The 24,474-nt window shown below is 32.9% G+C and overlaps 4 protein-coding genes, 3 non-coding genes and 1 pseudogene across 7 annotated transcripts; 7 read left to right on the forward strand and 1 right to left on the reverse strand.

Moving 5' to 3' along the window:
* The first annotated feature begins 5,443 nt into the window (after positions 1-5,443).
* On the forward strand, positions 5,444-5,892 carry LOC108841247 (transcription factor PRE3-like). The gene is made up of 2 exons (XM_018614022.2): positions 5,444-5,655; positions 5,743-5,892. The coding sequence occupies exons 1-2, from the start codon at positions 5,524-5,526 to the stop codon at positions 5,890-5,892; spliced, it is 282 nt and encodes a 93-aa protein (XP_018469524.2). The 5' UTR covers positions 5,444-5,523.
* A 2,132-nt stretch (positions 5,893-8,024) lies between these two features.
* On the forward strand, positions 8,025-9,996 carry LOC130505688 (probable serine/threonine-protein kinase PBL3; annotated as a pseudogene).
* Positions 9,997-11,141: 1,145 nt separating this feature from the next.
* LOC108831285 (protein RKD2-like) lies at positions 11,142-12,158 on the forward strand. Its single transcript, XM_018604846.2, has 4 exons — positions 11,142-11,218; positions 11,319-11,443; positions 11,533-11,861; positions 11,952-12,158. The coding sequence occupies exons 1-4, from the start codon at positions 11,142-11,144 to the stop codon at positions 12,156-12,158; spliced, it is 738 nt and encodes a 245-aa protein (XP_018460348.2).
* A 29-nt stretch (positions 12,159-12,187) lies between these two features.
* LOC108816096 (geranylgeranyl diphosphate reductase, chloroplastic) lies at positions 12,188-14,361 on the reverse strand. The gene is made up of 3 exons (XM_018588671.2): positions 13,630-14,361; positions 12,820-13,216; positions 12,188-12,608 (listed from the first exon to the last, which is right to left on the reverse strand). The coding sequence occupies exons 1-3, from the start codon at positions 14,326-14,328 to the stop codon at positions 12,304-12,306; spliced, it is 1,401 nt and encodes a 466-aa protein (XP_018444173.2). The 5' UTR covers positions 14,329-14,361; the 3' UTR covers positions 12,188-12,303.
* An 866-nt stretch (positions 14,362-15,227) lies between these two features.
* On the forward strand, positions 15,228-17,117 carry LOC108840040 (GDSL esterase/lipase At1g74460-like). The gene is made up of 5 exons (XM_018612854.2): positions 15,228-15,487; positions 15,586-15,716; positions 15,805-16,044; positions 16,127-16,376; positions 16,633-17,117. Exons 1-5 carry the CDS (start codon positions 15,262-15,264, stop codon positions 16,908-16,910), a joined length of 1,125 nt encoding a protein of 374 aa, XP_018468356.2. The 5' UTR covers positions 15,228-15,261; the 3' UTR covers positions 16,911-17,117.
* A 344-nt stretch (positions 17,118-17,461) lies between these two features.
* On the forward strand, positions 17,462-17,541 carry LOC130508873 (small nucleolar RNA Z267). Its single transcript, XR_008943058.1, has one exon. It is a non-coding gene; the product is annotated as a small nucleolar RNA Z267 (small nucleolar RNA).
* A 186-nt stretch (positions 17,542-17,727) lies between these two features.
* LOC130508880 (small nucleolar RNA R44/J54/Z268 family) lies at positions 17,728-17,823 on the forward strand. The gene has a single exon (XR_008943065.1). It is a non-coding gene; the product is annotated as a small nucleolar RNA R44/J54/Z268 family (small nucleolar RNA).
* Positions 17,824-17,905: 82 nt separating this feature from the next.
* LOC130508898 (small nucleolar RNA snoR17) lies at positions 17,906-17,998 on the forward strand. The gene has a single exon (XR_008943082.1). It is a non-coding gene; the product is annotated as a small nucleolar RNA snoR17 (small nucleolar RNA).
* The last annotated feature ends 6,476 nt before the right edge of the window (positions 17,999-24,474 follow it).

Genomic DNA, 24,474 nt, shown 5'->3' on the forward strand with positions numbered 1-24,474 from the left:
AAGATGGCAATTTAAAAAATCGGCCACCATATGAAAATAAAAGTCGACCGGATATTTAAATCGGACAAACATATATGCCATTAAAATTTATGTCTATTACCCATTAAAAGTCGGCTGAACGTAAATATAAATCGGTCATAAAAATCTAACCGATACAATATAAAACTGCCACTTTAAAAAAATCTGTCACTTCATTCGATAGATTAAAACAAATAAATCTATCGACAGCATCAAATCGGACAGATAAATCAGCCAACTGAAAAAAATCTGTTGTGACTCAAAAGTCTGCTACCAAATAAACAGCAGATTTAAATTTAACAGCATGTTTAATCAACAGATTTATATTACGACAGATTTGTTTTTTTTGTTAAATAAAACTGCCGTCGGAAATTTTTTAAAAATTTAAATGGCAATTTGGTAATATGCCTTTTTGATCACAACTATAAAAAATGGTATTTTTGACAATAAAAATAATTTAATAATTTTAAACTTTTAAGACTTATTCTAGTAATTACTGAAGTAATTTGCCTCCTTCTAGTAAACTTCCCAAAAAATATTCTAAAAACAAATTTTACGAAAAGGGTACCCTGCCATATATTTTTCCCATGTATTGAATCTGAGATCTGTTGTTTATCCTCCACAGCACACACTTCAAACTTCAAAACATATGTTGGTTTTCTTTTTGCCAAATTACATATTTCCTTATTTTCTTAGCTTGTTAATATATATCTTATTAAAAGAAAATTACAAATATAATTTTACCTTAAAATTACTATTTATTTACAAGTCAATGCTGCTGAATTAATTAGTAAGCCTAACTTTAAGCTTTCTTTCTGTTTTCCTAATTTAACAAACTAACTTCCTAAAATCAAATGCACAACAAATTCAGTTTGATTCTTTAATTCACAATTTCCTAAATTAAATTCATAACATAATCAGTATAAATCTTTAACTTACACTAGACTCTGATCCGCACTTCGAAAGCGCGGATATTATTTTTCACTTTTATGAAATATATTATTTGTTTGTAATTATTGAATGTATTTATCTTAGTAAAACTTTTTTATAATAAATTCGACACATAGAGTGTCTCTAGTAAACTATGTGTTTCTCTCGCTTTGTTTTGTTCTCTCTCCAATCAACATATTTATTTGATTTGTTGTTAAAATAAATGATTTTAGAACGCAACTGTACAATACTTTTACATTGATATTTTGTTTAAACAATGTGACATATTTCTATAATAATTAAATATTTACATTGTAATTTAAATTTGTATACAAATCAACATATTTGTGTAGTTTGTTGTTAAAAGAAATGATTTTGAATCCAAATGTATAGTACTTTTGTATTAATTTCTTTTTTCAGTTTCATAGAAATATTTTAAATATATTTATTTCAACTGAACCAACTAATATTTTCTTAAATTGGACCCTGAAATATATTTTTATACATCGATTTTTATATTTCATAATTAGTGTTATATATTTTAGATGTATCATAATATAACTAACGATATTCAAAAGACCCCGACAGAATCAGGTTATATGGCTATTTTTGTTACAAATATCCTAACCCGTTTTAGATACATTGGTTAATTAGATATTTTTAGGTTCCTATACATCAGAACCGTATTCATCCAGATCCAGAATGACCCAATTAAAATCCACACATAAGTTTATAATATTCAAGCGAGACTTGGTTTCAAAAAAAAAAATGATACCCGAAAAAAACAACATGTACTTTTTCTTTTGACAACAATAGAACGAAAACTATAATCTATGCTCTACCGGTTCAGTGAACCAAACCGGAGGCATAGAATCGACATGAAACACAGCTGAAAGGGAACAATATGTACTAAATGGACAGATAACGTTAATGTCTAACTGATTTTATAAATTAATAAAAAAATCTTTCTATGTGTTTGGCTAAATTAAGTGAAATAAAAGAGTTTTTTATCAAGTAAAATAATTATATTGAGTGAAAAATTAAGTGGCAATAAATGTAGCACATTTTAATTATTTTGATTTAATTTATTATTTTATTTACAAAAACATATCTTTAAACTATGTTTTTGGGTACATAATTTTCCACCGATTGAAACTAAAATAAAAATATTTTAGTAAAATAAACAAAACCAAACGTTTAATCATATGTAAAACCTAATTATTTAACATTTAAAATTAATATTGATTAACTAATAAATAAAAATATGCACTATTATTATTATGATAATATAATTAATAATATAAATTATAATTAAAGTAATATAATTAATTAAATTGTTAAACTAAGTGAAATATGGAAACACAATTAATAGATACTACTATTCAAGTATTCAAACAAATTTCATTAAGATTACTATTTAAGTTTCCAAGCACCTCAAATTTTTTTAATCATCACATTCAAATCTCCAAACACTCTGATTTTGTACTTGAGTTTTAATAAGATAGATGTTGCAAATTAATATTGTACACCCTAATGCATGTCAAGAATATACACGAGATATAAGTTAGCATCATTTGATTACTCCTAAACCAAACATACTCGGTTTAGTCTTCTACTACAGCCAGAATTTTCAATCTTTGCATAATAAGATTTACATCTAATAATGTCCAAAAATATGAACATATATGTATAAAATTATTTTTTTGGTCAAGTATAAAATTATTATTTATGTTTAAACTATTAATAGAAAATCACTACCACCATCGTCCATACACATGTGGTCGCACGAAATTCAAACCAAACTGCATTATAGGTGTTTAGATATAGTAAATTCAAATGTGGAATTTATATTCTATTTTGTGTAGAGTAATAGGATAGATATGTTCAATTAATAAGAAAACATAGCCAGAAATTATCTAAAAGCTAAAACAAACAATCAGTTTTTAGAATACAAAATATATACACAACCTTAATTACTCAGCGAAAAAATCATTTTCTCTAACAAATTACTAGAATTCACTATATTTTTCTAAAACAGATTTTTTTTTACACATACTGCAATGTTTGAAGTTCATTCAATTTCTATATATGAAATTTTAATTAGCTACAAAATATTTTAAAATCAGCCACTTTACTACTAATTTAGGTTAACAAGACCCTACTTTTTTGCTATCACATTAACAAAAAAGATTTAATCTTTAAAATGTAATCAATAAATGAACAACCATGATATTCATTTCTTATATACTATCACATAAATAGAAATAACAATCACATAAATGCACAGACACGTACATAAGAATACAATTTATAAGCAAATATCTATAATAAATGTGTAAAAGTCTTATCATAAAAAATATTTAAAACCTAATTACTAATTATTAATAACTAAAACTTATTTTCCAAATATAAATATTGAATTACAAAGGGAAACTAAATAAATTTTATTTTAAGTTATTTTATATAATTATCACTTAATGAAAAACCAACAAGATATATATAAATGACCAAAATGATTGACATTTCAAAATAATTAATAAAATTGAAGCATATAAACTATAAAATCATATTAAACATTTACTGAATATTCGTAATTGGTAAAAATATATACAGTCAATCATGCATGAACCAAAAGTTTTATCTGATTTAGATGCTCTAATTGGTAAAAATATATTCGTAATTGGTAAAAATATTTTTCTGGACTTAAGGATGACATATTTAGGACTCTAATAAATTTGTTGTAATGAACCAAAAGTTTTTTGTCAGTCAGAAAATGAACCAAAAGTTTTATCTGATTTAGACACTCTACAAGAACTAAACCAAATGACTTTTTTGGACTAGACTCTAAGAGCATCTTAACTCATAATTTGACATTTTTTACTTTTTTCGGCTAAAAGACGACTCTTAGACCACTTCCATCGTTAACTCTTAACAGAGTTCTTAAGTGATGGGGCCCACTCACTCACCTTTTTTTTAGAAAACCTCCCTCTCTCACCTCTTGCGCAAAAGGTAACTCCTGCACTGTGCACGGACCCCATACACACGTGACGACCCGCGATTAGTTGTTTTTTAAAAAAAATGGATAAGAAAAAAATTAGAAAAAAGTTTAAAAACCCTAATTTTGGGTTCAGAGATGGAGATACTCTAATATCTCTTATTTAAAAGACGGTTCTTAGCTTTTTAGTTAAAATCTAAAAAAAACTAAAAACCGTCTATTATACGAAGTTAAAAACGCCAGTTAAGAAACTAGATTAATGATGGTCTTAATATATAGAATCAGATGTTTGTTATAAAATGTCTAAATCTTCACTTAGTACAATATTATTTATTCTGTTAATATCAATAAATTGATGTGATATCATATCATTATTTTAAATTACTAATAATGGTACCAATACTTATAATAAAATAATATGTTTGAGTTTGAGAAGTTTAATTCGGAGACTTAAAAATAATTCAGCAATTATGGTTTTATTAATTTTACACACAAACAACATATATATGAATAGTCGAATAGATCAATTATACTGAGATGTTCGTTTTTCGCTTCCAACTATTAATATAAGTTATTTACATCCAATTTGATATATACATTTTTAAACTTTCCAACTTGATATTTAATCGTCTTAGATTTATAATTTATTTCTAAATATAGCATCTTATAAACAGATACATGTCTACCGTGAAAAAATGGAAAACAAAATATATATAATATATTTATCTATATTATACTCAATACTCAAAACATATCAATAAAGTTACGATATAGGGTAACTGTCTAACTCAACAATAGTGTTTCAAAAAAAAAATCAACAATAAGATTAATAGACATATCATCATGTTAAACTTAGATCTATCTATTAAAATTATGGGATTCTCTGAGATCGATCTATTATTGTCTTGAGGGGGTTTATAATTGAATATTTGAAAGACAAGATTCCAACATATATATATATATATATATATATATATATATATATTTTCATCAAGTTTTTAATATTGATAAAAGGCCCAAAGCCCAAATACATTACAAAGTTGAAAGTCCGAACACATTAGGGTCACTTAATAACTCGAAATGGATCTAAAACCCAAAACCCAAACCCGCAAAATCCGAGCAGCTAGGGTATTCTCGTGTCGACAGCCGCCGCGCAGATCGAAGAGACACGCACGGACCATCACACCACCACCGCTTCTCGCTCACCCGGAAAAAGCAGCCCTCGTTTCACCAACCAAACCGGATCTCCAAAGCTCACACACCAACATCACGAACACCTTCAACCTATGGTGACCATAAGTGGAGAGAATCGATCGCCGTGGGCGAGATCTCATCCGTCCTCATTCACCGCAACATATATAGGCCAAATTCATTTTTTGTTTATATATTTTTTGGATAAACAAATAATAAAAATCCTACATAAGTACAACAGTCACTTCACTTGTTTCCTTCATACTCCCATCTCTCTCTCTCTTTCCGCATAACTTGTCTGATCCTAAACTCCATAACCTGTTTCATCGATTAAGTGTCTTTTGCTTCGATATCTATCGTATACTACTTTTAGAAATAATATTCAAAAAATGTCGGGAAGAAGATCACGTCCGAGGCAATCATCAGGAACTACAAGGATCTCAGAGGATCAGATCAACGATCTCGTTATCAAGTTGCAGCAGCTTCTTCCTGAGCTCGGGGACAGTCATCGTTCCGATAAGGTAGGCTAAATTTTGGTTTTAACTAGCCATAAAATATATATGTATATATGGCATGAAAATGATAACATAAAGTTAACATATTGACAGGTTTCAGCAGCGAGAGTGCTACAAGATACATGCAACTACATAAGGAATCTGCATAGAGAGGTTGATGATATCAGTGAGAGGCTATCTGAGTTACTTGCAAACTCAGACACTGCTCAAGCCGCTCTAATCAGAAGCTTACTTACCCAATAACTTCCATTTTTGCTATAATAATAATAGTACCCGATTTTGTTTTTGTTTTTCTATGGATGATGACCTTATAGATGTTTAAGGATACGAGTTCGTCACTTCTCCTTCGGTCATAGATATAAAATCTTTGCCCTTTTCGATTATTTTGTTTGTCTCTTTTTTTGAATTCTGTTAGGGTTTTGTACTTGTCTGTGCTCAATTTCTGAAATTTCTATGTTAGTGTCTTTTAATTAGTAAACTATATTTTGATCTGCCCTTGGAAAGTGAGGGTTAGTTTTCAAAATTAAGTAATTTTTTTAAATAAACTTTTATATAAAATATTGTGTTAGTTTGGACAAATATCCGGACCCATGAACCGAACCAAACCGTACCAAAATGAAAAAAAAACACAAAAACTAAATTTGAACTGGATTTTATTAATAACAAAGAACCAAATAGGTACCTGAATATTTAAAATACAAATTATATACTCTCGAATATTAATTATATTTAATTTCTAAATATCCAAATATCTTTAAATTATTTTTTTATAAACTGAATTACCCAAATATATTTTTCAAAATATTAAAGATTATCCAAATTATACGATATTTTTATCCGAATAAACCGAATTATTTAATATTTAAACTGAAAAACCTAAATTATATAATATTTTTATTTTTATTTAAAATTTGAAATTAGCCAAGGAGAATGTGAGAAAACTTGTTTTAAATGTAAATTTTTTTTATAGATAACAGTAAAAAGGTATGTTATGAGTACAATATATACATTGTAAATATATAACGTAAATATTGCGTGTAAATATTATTTTAAGCTCATAACGAATATTTACATTTTTAGAATATCATGAGATGAAGTAGAAATTACAAAATTCCATAATTTAGATTAGATTTCAGAAATATCATCTATTAAACAACCAATATTTGCATTTATTGGATTAATTATTATTTTTGGTTAAATTTTGTTGTATAACTATGAGAATATTCAAGGATTGTTTCATTGTTTAATAGGTAGAAATTGTATACCATTATTCAAAAGCTAAACTGATATATATGACCATACTAAATTTGTAATAAGTATATACGATGTTTGGTTATCTATGTATATTGATGTTACAAAGATGACTAATTTGTGATGTAAATTATGTGTGTTGTAATATGATATATGATGTTTTTATTAACATATATTAACTGTCATATAATACATTAGATTGAAATGGTTAAATTGTATTCTATAAAATGTAAAGGGCAATAATTTGACATTCTAATATTATATAGTATAAAAAAAATAAGAAGGCCAAGAATTTCATAATTGTACAAAATGTATATCTTAATATTTATAGTATAAAACACATGATCCACTTTATATATACGAAAGTGATTAAAATATGAATGTATGCTCAACCGGTCAATAAAATGTTACATATATAAGGAACATAAATCGAATGACATGCTTTGTCTATTGCATATTTACGTGTTAGTAATGAGATACATATATATATAACTGAAATTTTATATACCAAAATACATTTAATAATTTTTAGATAAATAAATAAATGAATGGCAGAAAATGTTTTGATAAAGAAGAAAAGTTTAAACTCACATTACATTTTTCTTTTAAATTTAAAACTGATTTTTTTATAAATTTCATATGTATTAAAATGCTAAAAACAACAATGAGAAATTATTTTTCAAAAAGTTTAAAAAACCCGAAAAACCTTATACTCCTGCAAAGGTTGCGCCGTGCTTTGAATTCTAGGTCCAAAATATTTCTGGATCGAACTGAGCCGGGCTCTAATATTTACAGGTTTAGCAGGTTTGGGCCGGCCCGGACTGGGCCAGCCAGAATTGACACACCTACTTTTATTTAGTAAGGTTCTGGTAATTTCCAAAATTTGTATCTTAATTAGCGGGGTATTTTTTTAATGAAGCGTAAAAACGGATTGTGTTTTTGCAAAATTATGCAATATATGTTTTTTGCGACAACCAGCTAAGTAATTTTACTGATTTAAAATTTCAAAGTTAATTTTTATTATTAATTTATTATTTACTATATATCATGCTGAGTGGAAGTTTCATTCGTTAATGCTTTTACACCAAGATGTTTGAGTTTCAATTCCCCGAAAAAGTAGAATTATGCGAACTGGTAAAAAAACGACTTACAAGAGATTTGCAGCATGGCGCAAGAAGTACCATCAAAGGTGGATTCGATAAGGCGGCTGAAATGATGTAATCAGACATAAATCTTCATAAAACATATAAAATTGTCGACTGTAAAATAATATTTTTCCGCATTTGTAATAGCATAATATATTCAGCGTTAAAAAAAATATATCATGCTGATCCATTTGTAAAAGTATGGCAATGTTATGGTCAAGGAGGCGGTAGTGATACTGGAAGCTCGAACCTGTCATATGACTCACATCTATGGAGTTTAAAACCTTTGATTACACAAAAACGTGAAGCTTGCAGCGCTTTACATGTACCCAGAAAAGAGGAACTGACATAATGCATTCCAAATATCTAAAGTACTTTATGTTAGATGAGCTAAAGAATGCTACAGGAATTTTTCTTTTGAAAAAAATGCTACCGGAAACTTCTGTCCAGAGAGTCTCACTGGGGAAGGAGGGCTTCAGGTTTGTTTACAAGGCTTGCCTGAATAGTGGACCTGGAATATTTTCTGTGAAGAAGCCTAAAACTGAAGGGTTTCAGGCAGTCCCGCTTTGGTCATGTGCCAAAAGTGCATATGCACAAGGGTCCACACTTCTTATTAAATTTTCTTCGTGTGATTAAAGTCCTAATTTTTGATATTTTGAATGACAAAGATCCTATTATCATATTTTATAGATATAAACCTTACATTTGGACGGATTTGGCAAAAAAAAAGAGAAGTTTGCATAGAGCTCATATTTAGTATGAACCGCACCTGGTTTCAGGGAAACAAGGAGTGGCTGGTAAGCTTCTTTTCATTCATTTGAGTATGATTCTCGTCTCTCGATGGAGGCTATTCCATTGTTGAAAACTTTACCGGTGAATGTTTCTCTGAACTAAACAGGGAAGTGATTTATCTTGGGAGATTGCATCGTCCAAACCGGGTGAAATTGATTGGCTACTCCTTGGAAGACGAAGATCGTATGTTGGTCTATGAGTATATGCCTAAAGATTTTTCTTAAACCAAAAAAAAGATCGCTTACATACAATCAATTCCAAAATGTAGAGGCCTACATTGGAAAATCATTTGTTTTTTTTTTGGTTTAAGAAAATCATTTGTTTGAAAAAAGTAAAGAAACATTTTCTTAATTCCAACACCTTATGATTTTTTCCTTTACATGCCTCATGGCCTGAGTTCTGATTATTGTAGGAGGTTCCAATGTGCTTAGTTGGTCACAAGTCACTACCTATGAAAGTTGTAATTGGTGCTGTCCGAAGGCTATATGTTTTTCTGCATGAAGCTAAGAACCAAATCATTTACAGAGATTTCAAAGCAGCAAATATATTTCTCGATTCAGGACAACGCAAGACTCTCATACTTTGGATTGGCTAGAGAAAGTCCATAAGATGACCGTTCATACGTGACAGTCGAATTCATTGGTACACAAGGTTACGCAGCTCCAGAATATCTAGCAGTAGGTTTCTCTTTACTCATTGATTCAATGCATCAACACAAAATTTTCTAAAACACTTTGGCTTGTTCTGTTCTCTTCCCTGTCATGTCCATTTAACAACGAAATGATACATCAACGGCTTCAGTGTAGTATTGCTAGAGATTCTCCTGGACTTAGGCCATAGATAAAGTCATAAAGGCAAACCTAGAGAAGAATAAAACCTACTGGAATGGCCGAAACCTTACTTGCAAGACAAGCGAGAAGTGTTTAGGAATATATGGACACTAAGCTTGTGGCTCAGTACCCTCAGAAACCAGCGTTATGATGTCTTTTTTGTTGGCTTTGCAATGCATCAGAGAGGTTAAGGTTAGACCATCAATGCCTAAGGTTTTGTCTCTACTTGAGAAAATTCCAATTTCAAAACAGAGAAATATTAGAAGCAAATATTTTGCTAGTAACTCTTCTTCTTTGTCATCAAAACGGTTTCTCAGACACACGGTTAAAAGCCTAGACGTCCATGGCTTTAGTATCTTAACTAGATCATAATCCATGCTCGTTTTGATCTTTTATTTTTACATTTTATTCTTTATTCGTACACGGAGTTTATTGTAAAAGTTATATACATCAGTCCATAATTGGTGAAGATAGTGAAATTTAGAGAAATTATCCATTCAGCAATTTTGCAATCGCCAAAATTCCACGATCGACAAATTCAGTAGTAGATAACTTGAGCTGAATGCAAAAAAAAATCAGCATACATATGTTCTCCACATACATTAAAAGTTTCCACCTTGGATCATTTCCTGTGATAGAATCTTCTTGTTGTAAAAAAAAAATAAAAGTTATTTACATTCCCGTTGCTATTATATGAATTTTTTATACTAGCACAAAAAATTGGTTATGAATGTCAATTATGTCATAGAATATAGTTGTGAATTTAGATTAGCACATATGATTGGTGGTAAACATATCAATAACACATATAATTGGTTATCAGTTATAGATTGTTTTTTTTTCAGTTATAGATTGTTTTGGAACGTTATTTTGTGGGGTATCAACTTTTTGGTTACTTAATAAACGAACTTATAATCAATCAATTAGGAGGAATAAAAACAGAAATATAAAGACGGCCATGATCTATAATAAACTTGCATCCATACGTTACATCCTGGAACTTAACTAGTACACTTTGATATTATTCACGTATTAGCTATTAACTATGAATAATCATGATCATTGTGATGTGCATGTAATGTATGTATGTATGAACATGTACACACATATGTGTAAATTGTAATTGTGTATTGTATATACTAGACTACTATATTACTTTTCTCTTGCATGCATACACATGGTATGGAGAAGCCTAATCATGGTGAACCAGAGAAATGAAAAGAGAACTCTAATCCAAAACCTAAACGGCCCTATAATTACCACTAATTAACATTAATCATATCTCTCTTGTAACTCCAAATTTAACAGAGCAATCAATTAGCCGTCACCCCACGTCCTCTAATAGATTTATCATCACTTCATTCTCTTCTCTCTATCTCTCTCATGTTTCTATATAAATGGTTTCTCACTCTCTAGCTTTACAACACAAACTTTGTCTCTCTCTCTCTCTCTCTCTCTCTCTCTCTTTCTCTCAATGTCTTATCATAAACTTAATGAAGAGAAGCCATTCTCATTTCTACCTTATTCACCATCCTTTGATGATATTCACAGGTCAGTTCCAGTATTTCATAAGCTTTTGTTTAGTTTGATTTATTATCTGAAGTTAGTTTCTTGTAATCTAATCTCTCATATGTTAATATTGCAAACGCAGCTCGTTAACTTATCCTTCGTTGGAGTGGGAAGAAGAGCATCTTTTTATGAACAACTCTGTTTATGAAGCTTCTCCTTTGCCTACACCTTCTCTGCCTTTACCTGACCTTGAACCCTTGTCTCTAGGTATACTATAACGTCTGCGTAGTTGTTATCTATATTAATAATGTATACAATACACGTAGAGTTCTAATGAGTTTTGGTTTGTCTTGTAGATGTACTCGATTCATACAGCTCTTGGAACTTAACAGAGCAGAACAGAGGAGAAGGTGACTTGGAGATGAATACTGAACATGAAGCAGTGCAAGAGAAGACTAATCAGAGGAAACTCAACAGAGACATTACTACCAGCACAACCGTTTCAACACCAAAGGCATTATCCATGGAAACTATCTCACGGTACTTCTACATGCCAATAACTCAGGCAGCTACGGAACTTGACGTTGGTTTAACTCTTCTGAAAAGAAGATGTCGTGAGCTTGGCTTTGCTCGGTGGCCTCATCGCAAACTCATGAGCCTACTAGCTCTGATTAGTAAGGCAAAGGTATACAGAACTAGACACAACACATTTGTTACATTTTTTTTTCTTTTTTTAAATGTGAACTCTAATTTGAGAGTGTGTTTTTAATTGGAGCTGCAGAAAATGGAAGGAGGAGAGAAGGCAGGAAAGCTCAAGAACGCACTGCTGGAGATGCTAGAGAATCGGAAGAGGATGATTGAAGAGAATCCGGATTTGGAGTTTGATGACAAGACAAAGAGGCTGAGACAAGCTTGTTTCAAGGCTACACACAAGATGAAGAAGAAGGCAAGTCTCAAGTCTGATCACTTTAGTGAGTTTTAGTGGTTAGTGAACTATGACTGATCATTGGATAGTGAGAAATTGGATTGTAAAGCCAAATGCTTTTTGACTGATCATTCAATAAACAGATAACATAAACATACTTTTAAAAGAAAAAAAGTCAAGAAATAATCTCTTCTTATTTGTCTTAAACATTTAGCTTCTCAATCTCTCTCCTCAAAGCATTAGCTCTAAACACACTCCCAATGGTGTTCACAGCCAACTTCAAATCCTCCAAAGGATTACCCGGAGCAACCTTCTTGTACAGATAGCTATCGAATGTCATTTTCTGAACATACTCATCGCTACACATCTCCACAAACGCTTCTCTAGCCGGATTAGATCTGTAAAACACTTTCTGCAACACATCAAGAACCCTGTACGTAGGCAAGTATGTCTTGTCCCATTTCTCCAAGTACTTCCTCAAGTCACTCTCATCAATCATCTTCTTACCTATCGCAAGCAAAAAAAAATAAACACTTCAACACACAAAAGAGAAAAAAATATTGACAGTATATTTAAGTATTTAACTATGTAATAAAGTAGTTTTAACAATTAATATTTTCTATCTACGTATGTGATAAAAAAAAAAAAATTATAGATTCTAAATTAAACAGTATATCTAACTAAAGAGACAAAAGAAGTTGTGTTTTGTTTTTTTTACCATTCTGTGAGCCTTCAACGATGGCTTCAGCACACATTCTTCCACTCTTCGCAGCGAAATAGATCCCTTCACCGGAGCATTTAGTCACGTACCCTGCAGCATCACCCACAAGAGCCACACGCTTGGATAGCCTGCGTGGCCGCGGGTGTTCCGGAATAGGGTGAGCCTCGACGCGGATGATTTTGCCACCTAGAATCTTGTCCTTGGCTCTGTTTCTTGTGGCGAGCTGGAACTTCTTGATGTCACCTTTGTGAGTCACAGTGCCTGTTCCGACAGCTACGTGGTCGCATTTCGGGAAAACCCATCCGTAGAAATCGGGTGACACGTCATCTCCGACGTACATCTCAGCTAGATCCTCGTAGTATGTCATCTTATCATCTGGGATTCTAATTCTCTCCTGAAAATTTTTCACTTTCACCATAAGAACAGTGCCGTTTCAAATAATTTTTAGACCAAATTCAAGAGAAATATTAACAATGGAAAAAAATAATTAAAAAATTAATAAAATCTTTATTTATATATTTGATGTTTCTTTTTAAATCTCAAGCTCTTAAATTAATCCTATATCGAAAAATTAAAGTTTCAGACCATAACTTTTTAGAAAACTCTTTTCTCAAAAATTTTTATTTTTAAATTAAAAAATTAAAGTTATAGCCCATAATTTCACATATATTTTCGAAAAAAAAATTATTTTATATTTTTTTATATTCGAATTATGTTAGCTCGTTGCACTTGCACAGGACAGTTACACGGTCCTAAGAACAAGATTCTCAACAAACCCTAAACAGTTCATGCCGGGAAGTATCTAACCTGAAACGCGATGGCATAGTCGTAATCTCCGGCGCCGATGGACTTCGCAACTCTCGAATTAGCCCCGTCAGCTCCGATAACGGCGTCAACCTCCATCGTTTTCTTCTGCCCCGTAGCTCCCGTTTTCCCGTCGTACTCCGTGTAATGCAACACGTACGGCGTGTCCCAGTTCTCCGGCAGATCCATCTTCAAGAAGAGACCGTTGATCACAGTAGCTCCACTCTTCTCCGCTCTCTCCCTAAGGTACTGGTCAAGAACCTCTCTCCTCACCATACCTATGTACTCGTGCTCCTTGAGCGTACGGCCGATGTCGACGGCGATGTTGGAAGGAGAGATCATCTTCATCTTGGTGACTCTCCGGTCGATGATGTCGAGCGGCAAGTTGAATTCCCCGACCATGCAGAGAGGGATGGCGCCGCCGCAGGGCTTGCAGTTGTCCATCTTGCGCTCGATGAGGATCGTCTCGATGCCTCCCTGAGCGAGAGTCTCGGCGGCGGCTCCTCCCGCCGGACCTCCGCCGATGACGGCGACGCGGAGTTTGCGGTTGGCGAGATTGGGGGAGGATCTTGCGGCGGAGACTCGGAGAGGGGTCCGGCGCTGGGGGAGAGAGAGTGACGACGGGACATGGGAGATGAAGCTGGTCTGATCTGGTGAGGATTGTCGGAGTCCGGTGAAGGATTTGAGTGTGAAGGTCGCCATTGTACAATGCTCTGCTTCTTCTGGTTCTGTTTTGTCTGAATGTATCTTTATTGTAGTGGATTAGATATTGTTGGAGATTTCCGAGGTTTGGTTAGCGTTGGATTAAAAAATGGACGGTGATGATGAGATGTGGATAGAGTTATCTGTGGCTCCCATTTCGTGGAACAAACGGCGTAGTTTTGGCCACGTAGGATAGTAATGTATTCATTTTGTGGTCTTGTGATTTCTTCATGGGCATGGCAGAAAAAGATCCGTATGATTTTAGGTTCACACAAAAATGGGTAAAACAGATATTTGAGTTCAAACAACTAACTTTTTCAGTTTTCACAGTACAGTAACGAAGAAGAAAAACGAAAATGTAACGCTTTATTTCATTTGAATTTGAATTTGTTGCTCAAAAAAAATTCGTTTGAATTTTTGTATATGATTGAGATTTTTTCTGTCTCTGTTTGCCTGTTAGAAACTGCACACACATACCAAGACGCCCTCATTGTTCAACGGGTTTAATAGTCAGCTTTGGTTATTGACCAGGTTGCCACGGAATGATCGGAACTTATTCGAGCCCATGTTTTCTCCTGTCTATTGGGCTTCACATGGGCCCATGATTTTACTGTTTTTAACTACGGATGATTTCATAAACTCAAACTTGAAATTATTTACCCAAAAGAAACAAAATTACAAGTTTACGGACGAGAGAACGGTTACGACACCAACACGAGGAAAGAGTAGGTTTGAATCAAACATAAACCAAAAAGCTAAATCAATTTGAAAAAAAAAAACAAAATCAGTTGGTTCATCAACTCAAAATCTACCTTCACCCTTTAATTCTCACATACCTCCTCGACTTTTCTTACTTACTCTGATATTTTCACCCTTTAAAAACCGCCAAACAAATCTATTTCAATCAACAAACACTTCAATCTCTTCTGCGGCATGAAGTACTTATTCGTTCTCATCGTTCTTGGACTCAATGCGATCGACGGCTACGATTGCAAGATCGTCCAGTTTATATTTGGAGATTCCTTGTCTGATGTAGGTAACAATAGGAACCTACCAAGGAGTTTAGCGCAAGCTAATCTGCCCTTTTACGGTATTGACTTTGGCAATGGTTTGCCTAATGGAAGGTTCACTAATGGCCGAACTGTTTCAGACATTATAAGTAAGTCATGTGTGCATATTATATAACGATCGAACGTCGTATATATTAATATATTAATATATATCATGTCATGTGAATTACTTTATTTGAACTTTCAGGTGATAAAATTGGGTTACCAAGACCAGTAGCCTTTCTGGACCCATCAATGAATGAAGATGTGATACTTGCAAATGGAGTGAACTATGCTTCAGGAGGTGGTGGAATCTTGAATGAAACTGGTGGTTATTTCGTAAGTCACCAATATATTAATTTTCTTTTGCATAAATGAAAAAAAGAAGATATTATTATATTTGATGGTTAATTTTGTATTTGTGAAGATCCAAAAATTTTCTCTATGGAAGCAAATAGAACTGTTCCAAGGGACACGAGATGTAATTGTGGCAAAGATAGGGAAAAAAGAAGCTGATAAATTCTTCCAACAAGCTGGATACGTCGTCTCTTTAGGAAGCAATGACTTCATTAACAACTACTTGATGCCTCTCTATAGCGATTCTTGGAAGTACACTGATCAAACATTCGTCGACTACATAATGGAAACGCTCGAATCTCAACTCAGAGTTAGTATCTAGATAAAACACTTAGTATACATATACATGTTTATTTTTCATAAATCGACCAATATTATATGATATGTTTTAGGTGTTGCATAGTTTGGGAGCGAGGAAGCTAATGGTGTTTGGATTAGGACCAATGGGTTGCATCCCACTCCAAAGAGCTTTAAGTCTTGATGGTAAATGTCAAAACAAAGCGAGTAGTCTTGCTGTGAGATTCAATAAAGCTGCCACCACAATGCTTAAAGATCTCGAAACCAAGATCCCAAATGCAAGCTACAAGTTTGTTGAAGCCTATGACCTCATCAACGACGTCATCACTAACCCACAAAAATACGGTATGCATATATAACCAGCAGATATTATAGAAAATGTATTAAAATTACTTATTTTCGAAGATGATTATAGTGATTTTATTAAAATACTATGTAGTTTGATTCGTAAGTTAGAAAATGGGACATTAAATTAAAAAAATAGCGGAAAATCGAATATTAAAAAAAAAAAAATTCAGTTCAATTATATATTTTTATGTTTATTTCTATAATCATTGTAATAACTTATTTATATGTTTTTGTGTCTATGCAATATATATAGGATTCGACAACTCGGATTCGCCCTGTTGCTCGTTCTACAGAATCAGGCCGGCGCTCACGTGTATTCCGGCGTCGACATTGTGCAAAGACAGAAGTAAGTATGTGTTTTGGGACGAGTACCACCCCACCGATAAGGCCAACGAGCTCGTTGCTAATATTCTCATCAAGAGGTTTGACTTCATGCGTGACGATGACGGTACCTCCGATGCTCCTTCTCCGTCGCCGTATCTTGCTCCTTCTCCGTCGCCGGATCTTGCTCCTTCTCCCGACGATAACTAGCTGATCCATGTCTTAATTGTGTATATGTAATGATTTCCTGTTTCTGTATATTTTGTTGATCATGTTGTGGAGAGTCTCGTTTGTCCTTGAATAATGTTTTGTTTGGTGAAATAGTATGTTTTATTTTGTGTAACATGTTCATATTCTGTTGTATCGGTTCGTTCCAAATAGTAAAGGTATGATCATGTATCATGTTTTAGATCTTGATTTTTATCATATTAACTAACCATATGATATTCGAAAATTTGAACCCTTTTTTATGGGTGTTTTAATTTTTTTTTCTTTTTTCTGGTTTGAACTTAAAATTATTTGTGGGCCTCTAATGGGTCATTCATATCTTCTATATCATACACGAGCCCAGTAAAATCCTTAACTTCATTCTTTTTGACCTAATTTTCGCCGCAGCTGCTATGCTATTTAAAGGCATTACGATTTGTCACAGACAGAACATAGCCACTTCTCTTGTAACCCCTAGCCTCGTGTGCCGATGTACAGTTTTATCTTACTGCTTCCTTTCTTGCATAGTTTCGTCGCTGTTTTGTTTGATGTTTTGAATGCCTGTGATGGTATTAATTAAATATACTTTGAGAGCTAAGTCTCTAGGAAAAAAGAAACAACGCTGAGGCATTCTTTAATCCTTTTTTATTCTCTGATCATTATTCGATTACTTCTGTGTTAATTTAGGGTTGAATTCGAGACTAGTTTTCTTGTGTATTAGGTAGCATATGATATTTCCTTCTCTAATTCTTTTGGGTTTTAAAGTTACTTAAAAGTTGTTCTTTGAACTTTGATAAAAAAAAGGTTTGTTCTGTGAAATTGTGCAAGTGACGATAAAAAGACAGGGACATCAGATTCTCCTTAGGGAGAAGTAGAATGATGATTATTGTCTAAATGGGAATCTCTCTGATGCACATAAGCTTTGTTTTGAGTCTTTGTTTTTTCAAAGATTTTTTTTGCCAATGATGTATATCTATTGATGTGTTTTCATCAGATTGTATAGTGATGAATATAATCACAATTGTCACTACCTCTGAGGCAATGTATTTCTCGTTTTATTTTGTTACTTGTGTATATTATTAAGCCTTGTGATTGCATCTAAGAACGGAGATATGAAGGGTTGCTTTTGTTGTAGCCTAACCTTATGATTGGGCTCCAAAATTAATACCCAATGTAATCAGCTTTCTTTACTCTATATGAAGGCTCTCCTCGTTTAGATTCTCTACATGGTGATTATGTAGATTGTTATTAGATTATTTCCTTTTCAATATTTTGCGATGATTATTATTAGCTTTTGCAGTTCCCTGTGTGAGAAGGTGTCGAGCTGGAAAATAGCTAGTTCCCAAGATTTTTCTATTCCTATTGTTTAAATAGTTGTGCCATTGTTCGATCGTTTATCAAGAATCAATACAAGTTGACTATTGCTGTTCTCTGGATATTCCAAGAACATTGTTAAATGTAACTTAAATTGTACTACTTTAACTAACTGATCACTAAGAAATGTATAAGAAGAATGAGATGTTTTGATTACTCAAATGTAGTTTAGTTTATATAAAATTATGTTTTACAAAAACTTTACATAATTGTCATCTAACAATAATTATCAGATAAGGCACACGACAAGTGCAAGATAGAGTGGTGTGAGAACAGAAACAGAAAAGATCTTAAATACAGTCAGCGTTGTTCATTATTGGTCGTTTTGTTAATCAAAGCATAAATCAGGCCCAGCCCATTGGTGGTTAACTATCTGAGCCGACAAGTAAAATTTTTTTCTTCCAACTCGATAAAACTTTTTCCACTGGCAGTTCTAGAAGGTGGTTAAAAGAGAGAACTATTAAGCAGGAACAAGATCTAAACAATTAGAATATTACTTTTAACAAAGAAAACAAATTAAATGTAGAATCGAAAAAGTTATCTAAGAAAAAAAACCAGAACAGAATATCAAGGGAACACAATCAGATGAAGCCACCATAATTGAAAATTATGTGGATCAGATTTTACCATGTAGACCCCATAGAACTAGAGAATCTCTAAATAAATGCTTCAAGAAAAGAGGTGTTTGTGCAAAAAAAAAAGAAAGTGGAAAAGAAGTGTTAGGGTCACAAAAAAGAAAAAAAAAAGGAAGAGAAAACAGGTGTTACAAAAACCTTAGGAACAAAAAAAACTCTTAAGAAGAACATGAAGCATTTCTATTTTCTACTCTAAAATTAAGTAACTCCAAAATGAAGTAGGGTTTTGCTCCAATGTATTATTCTATTTTCTACTCCAAAATTGAATATTTTTAATATTTTATGTTTTATATTTATTTTAAAATTAGTTTTATCACATTTCATTTATACTATTTGCAAAACAGTCTATTTTCACTTTGTAACATTTCTATTAAATATAATATTAACCATAATTAAAATTTTATTATATAATTAAAATTACTCGACAAGGTTTAAAAAGTAAATATTTAATACACTAAAAATTATATTATATTGTTTAAACACAATAATACATCAACTTAAATTATTCATTAGAATTATTATAATTATTCACTACAAATCTTTTTTGTTTTATATTATATATTTTGTTGCATAAAATATTTCATTAGATGGCTGTTTATATAATTAATAAATATTAATAGTAAAATTTATAACATATATAGTAATACATTACTATATTTATTTATAATAATATTTTATAAAAAAAATATTTAAATGCGAATGACCATTTTATAAATAAAAAAGTTCAACTCCATTTTAAAGTAATGAGTTGGTTTACTCCATATTTGAAGTAATCATGTCTATTATTCTATTTTGGAGTGAGTTTTGGAGTGGAATTATAGATGATTTTACTGCAAAATGAAGTTTGAAGTGAGTTTTGGAGTGGGCTGGAGATGTTCTAAAATAGTGCCTTAAATCACTTAAAATTTTGAAACAGTGCTTTCTCCTTCACATATGAGTATATGACTATCATCATGCGTCAAACCTCTATATTGATTTTCACTTTGTTTCAAAGTTTGAACTATATAACAATTAATTCTACGAAGAATATGATCGTATACAAAGTTTGGAAAATAATAATAAAATTAAATAGTCCAAATAAGTATGGACTGGCCGCTGAAAATTTGAACAACATAAGAAATATGATCATATACAAATTTTGGAAAATAATAATAAATTTAAATAGTCCAAATAAGTATGGACTAGCAGCTGAAAATTTGAACAACATGCACCAACAACATAAGATCATCATTGAAACTTCTGTGAAAGATTTTGTAAGTGCAAAGATGACACCACAATTAAGTAATGCAGAAGGTAAACCAAGAGACAAAATAGATACAAGCAAACACCAATTGCTTTATTAGAAATCGCCTTGTAAACCCTGTTATAAGTTCTGCTTAATCAGCCTCGCTAGCCTGTTAACACCCTAACAGCTGCTACTGAACAATTCTTAATCTACCCAAACTTGTCTCTCCATCGTCAGTACTTCAGCAACTGCTTCAGCACGACCCAAGAACACCCTAAGGGATTTTCACCCTTCCTCTATAACAATAGCTCCCAGTGTCTTATTGGAATACCCACGACTCCATAGCTCTTTTATAGTGATCTCCACGTTCCTGAAACCTAGTCTTCAAGGCAACATGGATATATGGACAACTTCCATATTAATAAATACACTTTCCTTTTCTTGGAATGTACTTATTCCTCAAGGCATAAACTTGCTCCCCAAGTTTATCTCTTGCCTTTTCTCCACGGTATAAACTTGCTCCTCAAGTTTATCCCACGCCAGCTCAGCATCTCGCATCCACATGGTCTCCACCACTCCGCATGCCTCCTGGTTCACTCTCTGACACACACTGCATCAGCAACTACTTCAACGACTACGTCAAGACATAAACCCTCAGTTTATTCTTCTCCATCTCAGCATATCCTTGCATCCACATGGTAACCCACCACTCCGCATGCCTTATGTAGTAACGACTAATGCCTCCAGCATCAGTGACTTCGTCGCCTAGTTAGTCACGGAAGACTATTGACATCTGCAAGCTCTTCTTGCATCTTCAATCTCCCCCTTTTAGCTTTGTGTGCCAATCAAGCACAATACCCTTCTGGTTCAACAACCACGTTTCCTCACCTGGAAACCTCCACATTAGATATGCCTTTCTCCCCCACGAGACTTGCACTATCTTCATCTTCATACATAGATATGCTCTTCTCCCCCACGAGATATGCACCATCTACATCAGGATGTCCATCACCATGCTCTTCTCCCCCATGAGATATGCACTCCTTGGACCAGAACGTCACTACTTCTCCCCCTGCTTGATTGCATACTAAGCTAAAACATAGATGCTTAGATGTCAATACAAACATCACAGACACACCCGTCTGCTTCTTCATGAGTACTGCATCAGGCTCTGACGCATCCGCCGTACTACTTCTCGAACTACCTCTCGAACCACTCCTTGTCTTGGCTCCTTAGGCTTCGGCTTCTTCCCCTCTGCTGTATATATGGTAGGCTCCTCCCACCCAGTCTTCACAGCTATCCACGCACGCTCCTTGATTCCTCAAACCAACAGCTTCATCTGCGCCCTCCAATGACCATACCACCAGCCATCATCCAATATGATTGTCTTCTGCATCAAACAATCGTGTACATCTTCACCTTCAGGATCACACCAGTAACTTAGGTGACCCGCTCTGATACCAATTGTAAGTGCAAAGATGACACCACAATTAAGTAATGCAGAAGGTAAACCAAGAGACAAAATAGATACAAGCAAACACCAATTGCTTTATTAGAAATCGCCTTGTAAACCCTATTACAAGTTCTGCTTAATCAGCCTCGCTAGCCTGTTAACACCCTAACAGCTGCTACTGAACAATTCCTAATCTACCCAAACTTGTCTCTCCATCGTCAGTACTTCAGCAACTGCTTCAGCACGACCCAAGAACACCCTAAGGGATTTTCACTCTTCCTCTATAACAATAGCTCCCAGTGTCTTATTGGAATACCCACGACTCCATAGCTCTTTTATAGTAATCTCCACGTTCCTGAAACCTAGTCTTCAAGGCAACATGGATATATGGACAACTTCCATATTAATAAATACACTTTCTTTTTCTTGGAATGTACTTATTCCTCAAGGCATAAACTTGCTCCCCAAGTTTATCTCTTGCCTTTTCTCCACGGTATAAACTTACTCCTCAAGTTTATCCCACGCCAGCTCAGCATCTCGCATCCACATGGTCTCCACCACTCCGCATGCCTCCTAGTTCACTCTCTGACACACACTGCATCAGCAACTACTTCAACGACTACGTCAAGACATAAACCCTCAGTTTATTCTTCTCCATCTCAGCATATCCTTGCATCCACATGGTAACCCACCACTCCGCATGCCTTATGTAGTAACGACTAATGCCTCCAGCATCAGTGACTTCGTCGCCTAGTTAGTCACGGAAGACTATTGACATCTGCAAGCTCTTCTTGCATCTTCAGATTTCTCAAAAAAAACTTCTGTGAAAGACATGGCCGATCCTGACCTAAACCGGTGAAACTAGAGCTTTAAACACCATATTAAAATAATAATTTAAGAGCATTCAAATTGACAAATATTTCTGCAGGCTGTAATTTATACTGAGCCGGGCCTGGTGAAGGACTTGGGAGAGATCCATGATAATCCCCAGCCGTGGCCATGAGAATTGCAAGGAGTGTGACACTGCATCACTCATTCACTTGTATCAATTATATGTGTCATGTGGAAGCCGCAGTTGGCTATGGGTCAGGATCTCAGACGAAAGTCTGTTCTTGTTGCCATGAGCCTTTCAATGGCACTGCTGGTAGGTCTTTTTGCTGATTGCACCTACTGTTGTGTTTGCTTTTATGCATTTTATTATTATTTTTTCGGTAGCTATCTCTTTTGATGGACTCTCCAGTAATTAAAAATCAAATTCGATGGCAAAAAAAAAGTAACGCGGAAGCTAGTCCCACAATGATAAAATTTCTTGTAAATTAAATATACGATGAAGAGGAAATTATTTAAATGTACTAACTGGCACAAACTGGGCAAAACAAAGCAAAGAAAAAAATTCTACAGATTAAAGCAAAAAAAAAAACTTAAACTGTGATCAGTAAATAGAACACATGTCTTTTTGGACTTTCGTGTTTATAGCTGTTAATCTCAATATGAATTAACACTTACTAGATTTTGACCCGCGCTTTGGAAGCGCGGAATATTTTACGATAAAAAATTTTACTAATAACTTAACAAATATTTTGGTAATTTTAAAGAGTGTGTATTTAAAATATTTTTGCATTTAAATCAGTGTTTTTAAATTCAACCCGATTGTGATTATACCCGTTAATCCGGAGATCTGACAATTCAATTTTGGTTTTTAAAATATTCATATTAAAAAAATCACTAAACCTCGAGACTAACCGATTGAACTGATGGATGACCGATATATAATCTAATTGGATTTAAATTGTAATAGTTTCATAATTTGTAATCTTATAATCCAAATTTTAAAGTTCATTATTTTGCAATTTATGAAATTATGATGTTTCTACAAAATTCTAAAGAGAAAATGATAGATATAAAATAACTAAGATTAATTATTGTATTGTCTGGAAACATTGATAGTAGTATAAAAAATATATTGTTTGGAAACATGATAGTAGTACAAAGAAATAAGTATATTGTTTGGAAACATGGATAGTAGTATAAAGAAAGTAACATTAGTGATTTAATGTAGGTTTAACTATAAAGTATAAAAGTGTATTTAATTTAAAAACTTACAAAATAAATGTTAGGTCCAACAGAATGTTTCTGTTTTAATAAGATAGATGATTGATTAATTACGAATATATTGGATCCGTTCTTTTAATAATCAGGTAGTCACTTCCTTCTGACTCCTTCCTCCTATTTTTAGTGGGTATCTTATTATTCTTGCACCCAATATTACATAAATATTTTTTTTGTAACTTAATATTACATAAATATTTTTTTTTTTTTTTGTAACTGATTATTACATAAATATGCATGGCGATATATAATGTTAATTAGAGTTTCCGCAAGTCGTAAAACTAACGAAACGTCCAAAGCATTTCAGATTAATGGTGGTATTATTGTAGTTGAAATTCCATCTCATACTCAAATAAACATTATTGAATATGATTTTTCTGAATAATTTTACCACTTAAACATATAATTCTCAAATAATCAAAGAAAATGAAAATGATTTCAATATTTCATACGGGCAGCTCCTCTTCCTTCTTCTCTCTCCACCACTAAACGTAAGTCAATGTCGGGAACAAAATGATTTAGGACTTGTTGCAAATGTTTTACTACGCATGGTCTAGGACCGGCTATGCATTTAAGCAACAGAAGAAAAAACAGTCATGGAATATTATAAATCCATTATCTATGGAAATGATAAAATATGTCAAAGTGATGGTCTATGGAAATAATAAAATATGTCAAAATGATGTAATAAACAAATATATAATATTCGAGAGTATATACGTTCTTCATAATAAGATTTAGGAATGTGATGCTAATGTTTGACAAAGATTG

Source organism: Raphanus sativus, chromosome 2, assembly GCF_000801105.2.
Source record: "Raphanus sativus cultivar WK10039 chromosome 2, ASM80110v3, whole genome shotgun sequence".
NCBI classification, from domain to species: Eukaryota; Viridiplantae; Streptophyta; class Magnoliopsida; order Brassicales; family Brassicaceae; genus Raphanus; species Raphanus sativus.

What these genes read in the sequence shown, in the direction of transcription:
- LOC108840040 (XM_018612854.2), top strand. Translation starts at nt 15,262, where the DNA reads ATGAAGTACTTATTCGTTCTCATCGTTCTTGGACTCAATGCGATCGAC. An exon ending in AACTGTTTCAGACATTATAA is followed by an intron (nt 15,488 to 15,585) that starts GTAAGTCATGTG and finishes TTGAACTTTCAG; the next exon opens with GTGATAAAATTGGGTTACCA. An exon ending in ATGAAACTGGTGGTTATTTC is followed by an intron (nt 15,717 to 15,804) that starts GTAAGTCACCAA and finishes GTATTTGTGAAG; the next exon opens with ATCCAAAAATTTTCTCTATG.
- LOC108841247 (XM_018614022.2), top strand. Translation starts at nt 5,524, where the DNA reads ATGTCGGGAAGAAGATCACGTCCGAGGCAATCATCAGGAACTACAAGG. An exon ending in ACAGTCATCGTTCCGATAAG is followed by an intron (nt 5,656 to 5,742) that starts GTAGGCTAAATT and finishes ACATATTGACAG; the next exon opens with GTTTCAGCAGCGAGAGTGCT.
- LOC108816096 (XM_018588671.2), bottom strand. Translation starts at nt 14,328, where the DNA reads ATGGCGACCTTCACACTCAAATCCTTCACCGGACTCCGACAATCCTCA. An exon ending in ACTATGCCATCGCGTTTCAG is followed by an intron (nt 13,217 to 13,629) that starts GTTAGATACTTC and finishes AAAAATTTTCAG; the next exon opens with GAGAGAATTAGAATCCCAGA. An exon ending in CGTTGAAGGCTCACAGAATG is followed by an intron (nt 12,609 to 12,819) that starts GTAAAAAAAACA and finishes TGCTTGCGATAG; the next exon opens with GTAAGAAGATGATTGATGAG.
- LOC108831285 (XM_018604846.2), top strand. Translation starts at nt 11,142, where the DNA reads ATGTCTTATCATAAACTTAATGAAGAGAAGCCATTCTCATTTCTACCT. An exon ending in CCTTGAACCCTTGTCTCTAG is followed by an intron (nt 11,444 to 11,532) that starts GTATACTATAAC and finishes TTTGTCTTGTAG; the next exon opens with ATGTACTCGATTCATACAGC. An exon ending in CTCTGATTAGTAAGGCAAAG is followed by an intron (nt 11,862 to 11,951) that starts GTATACAGAACT and finishes TTTTAATTGGAG; the next exon opens with CTGCAGAAAATGGAAGGAGG.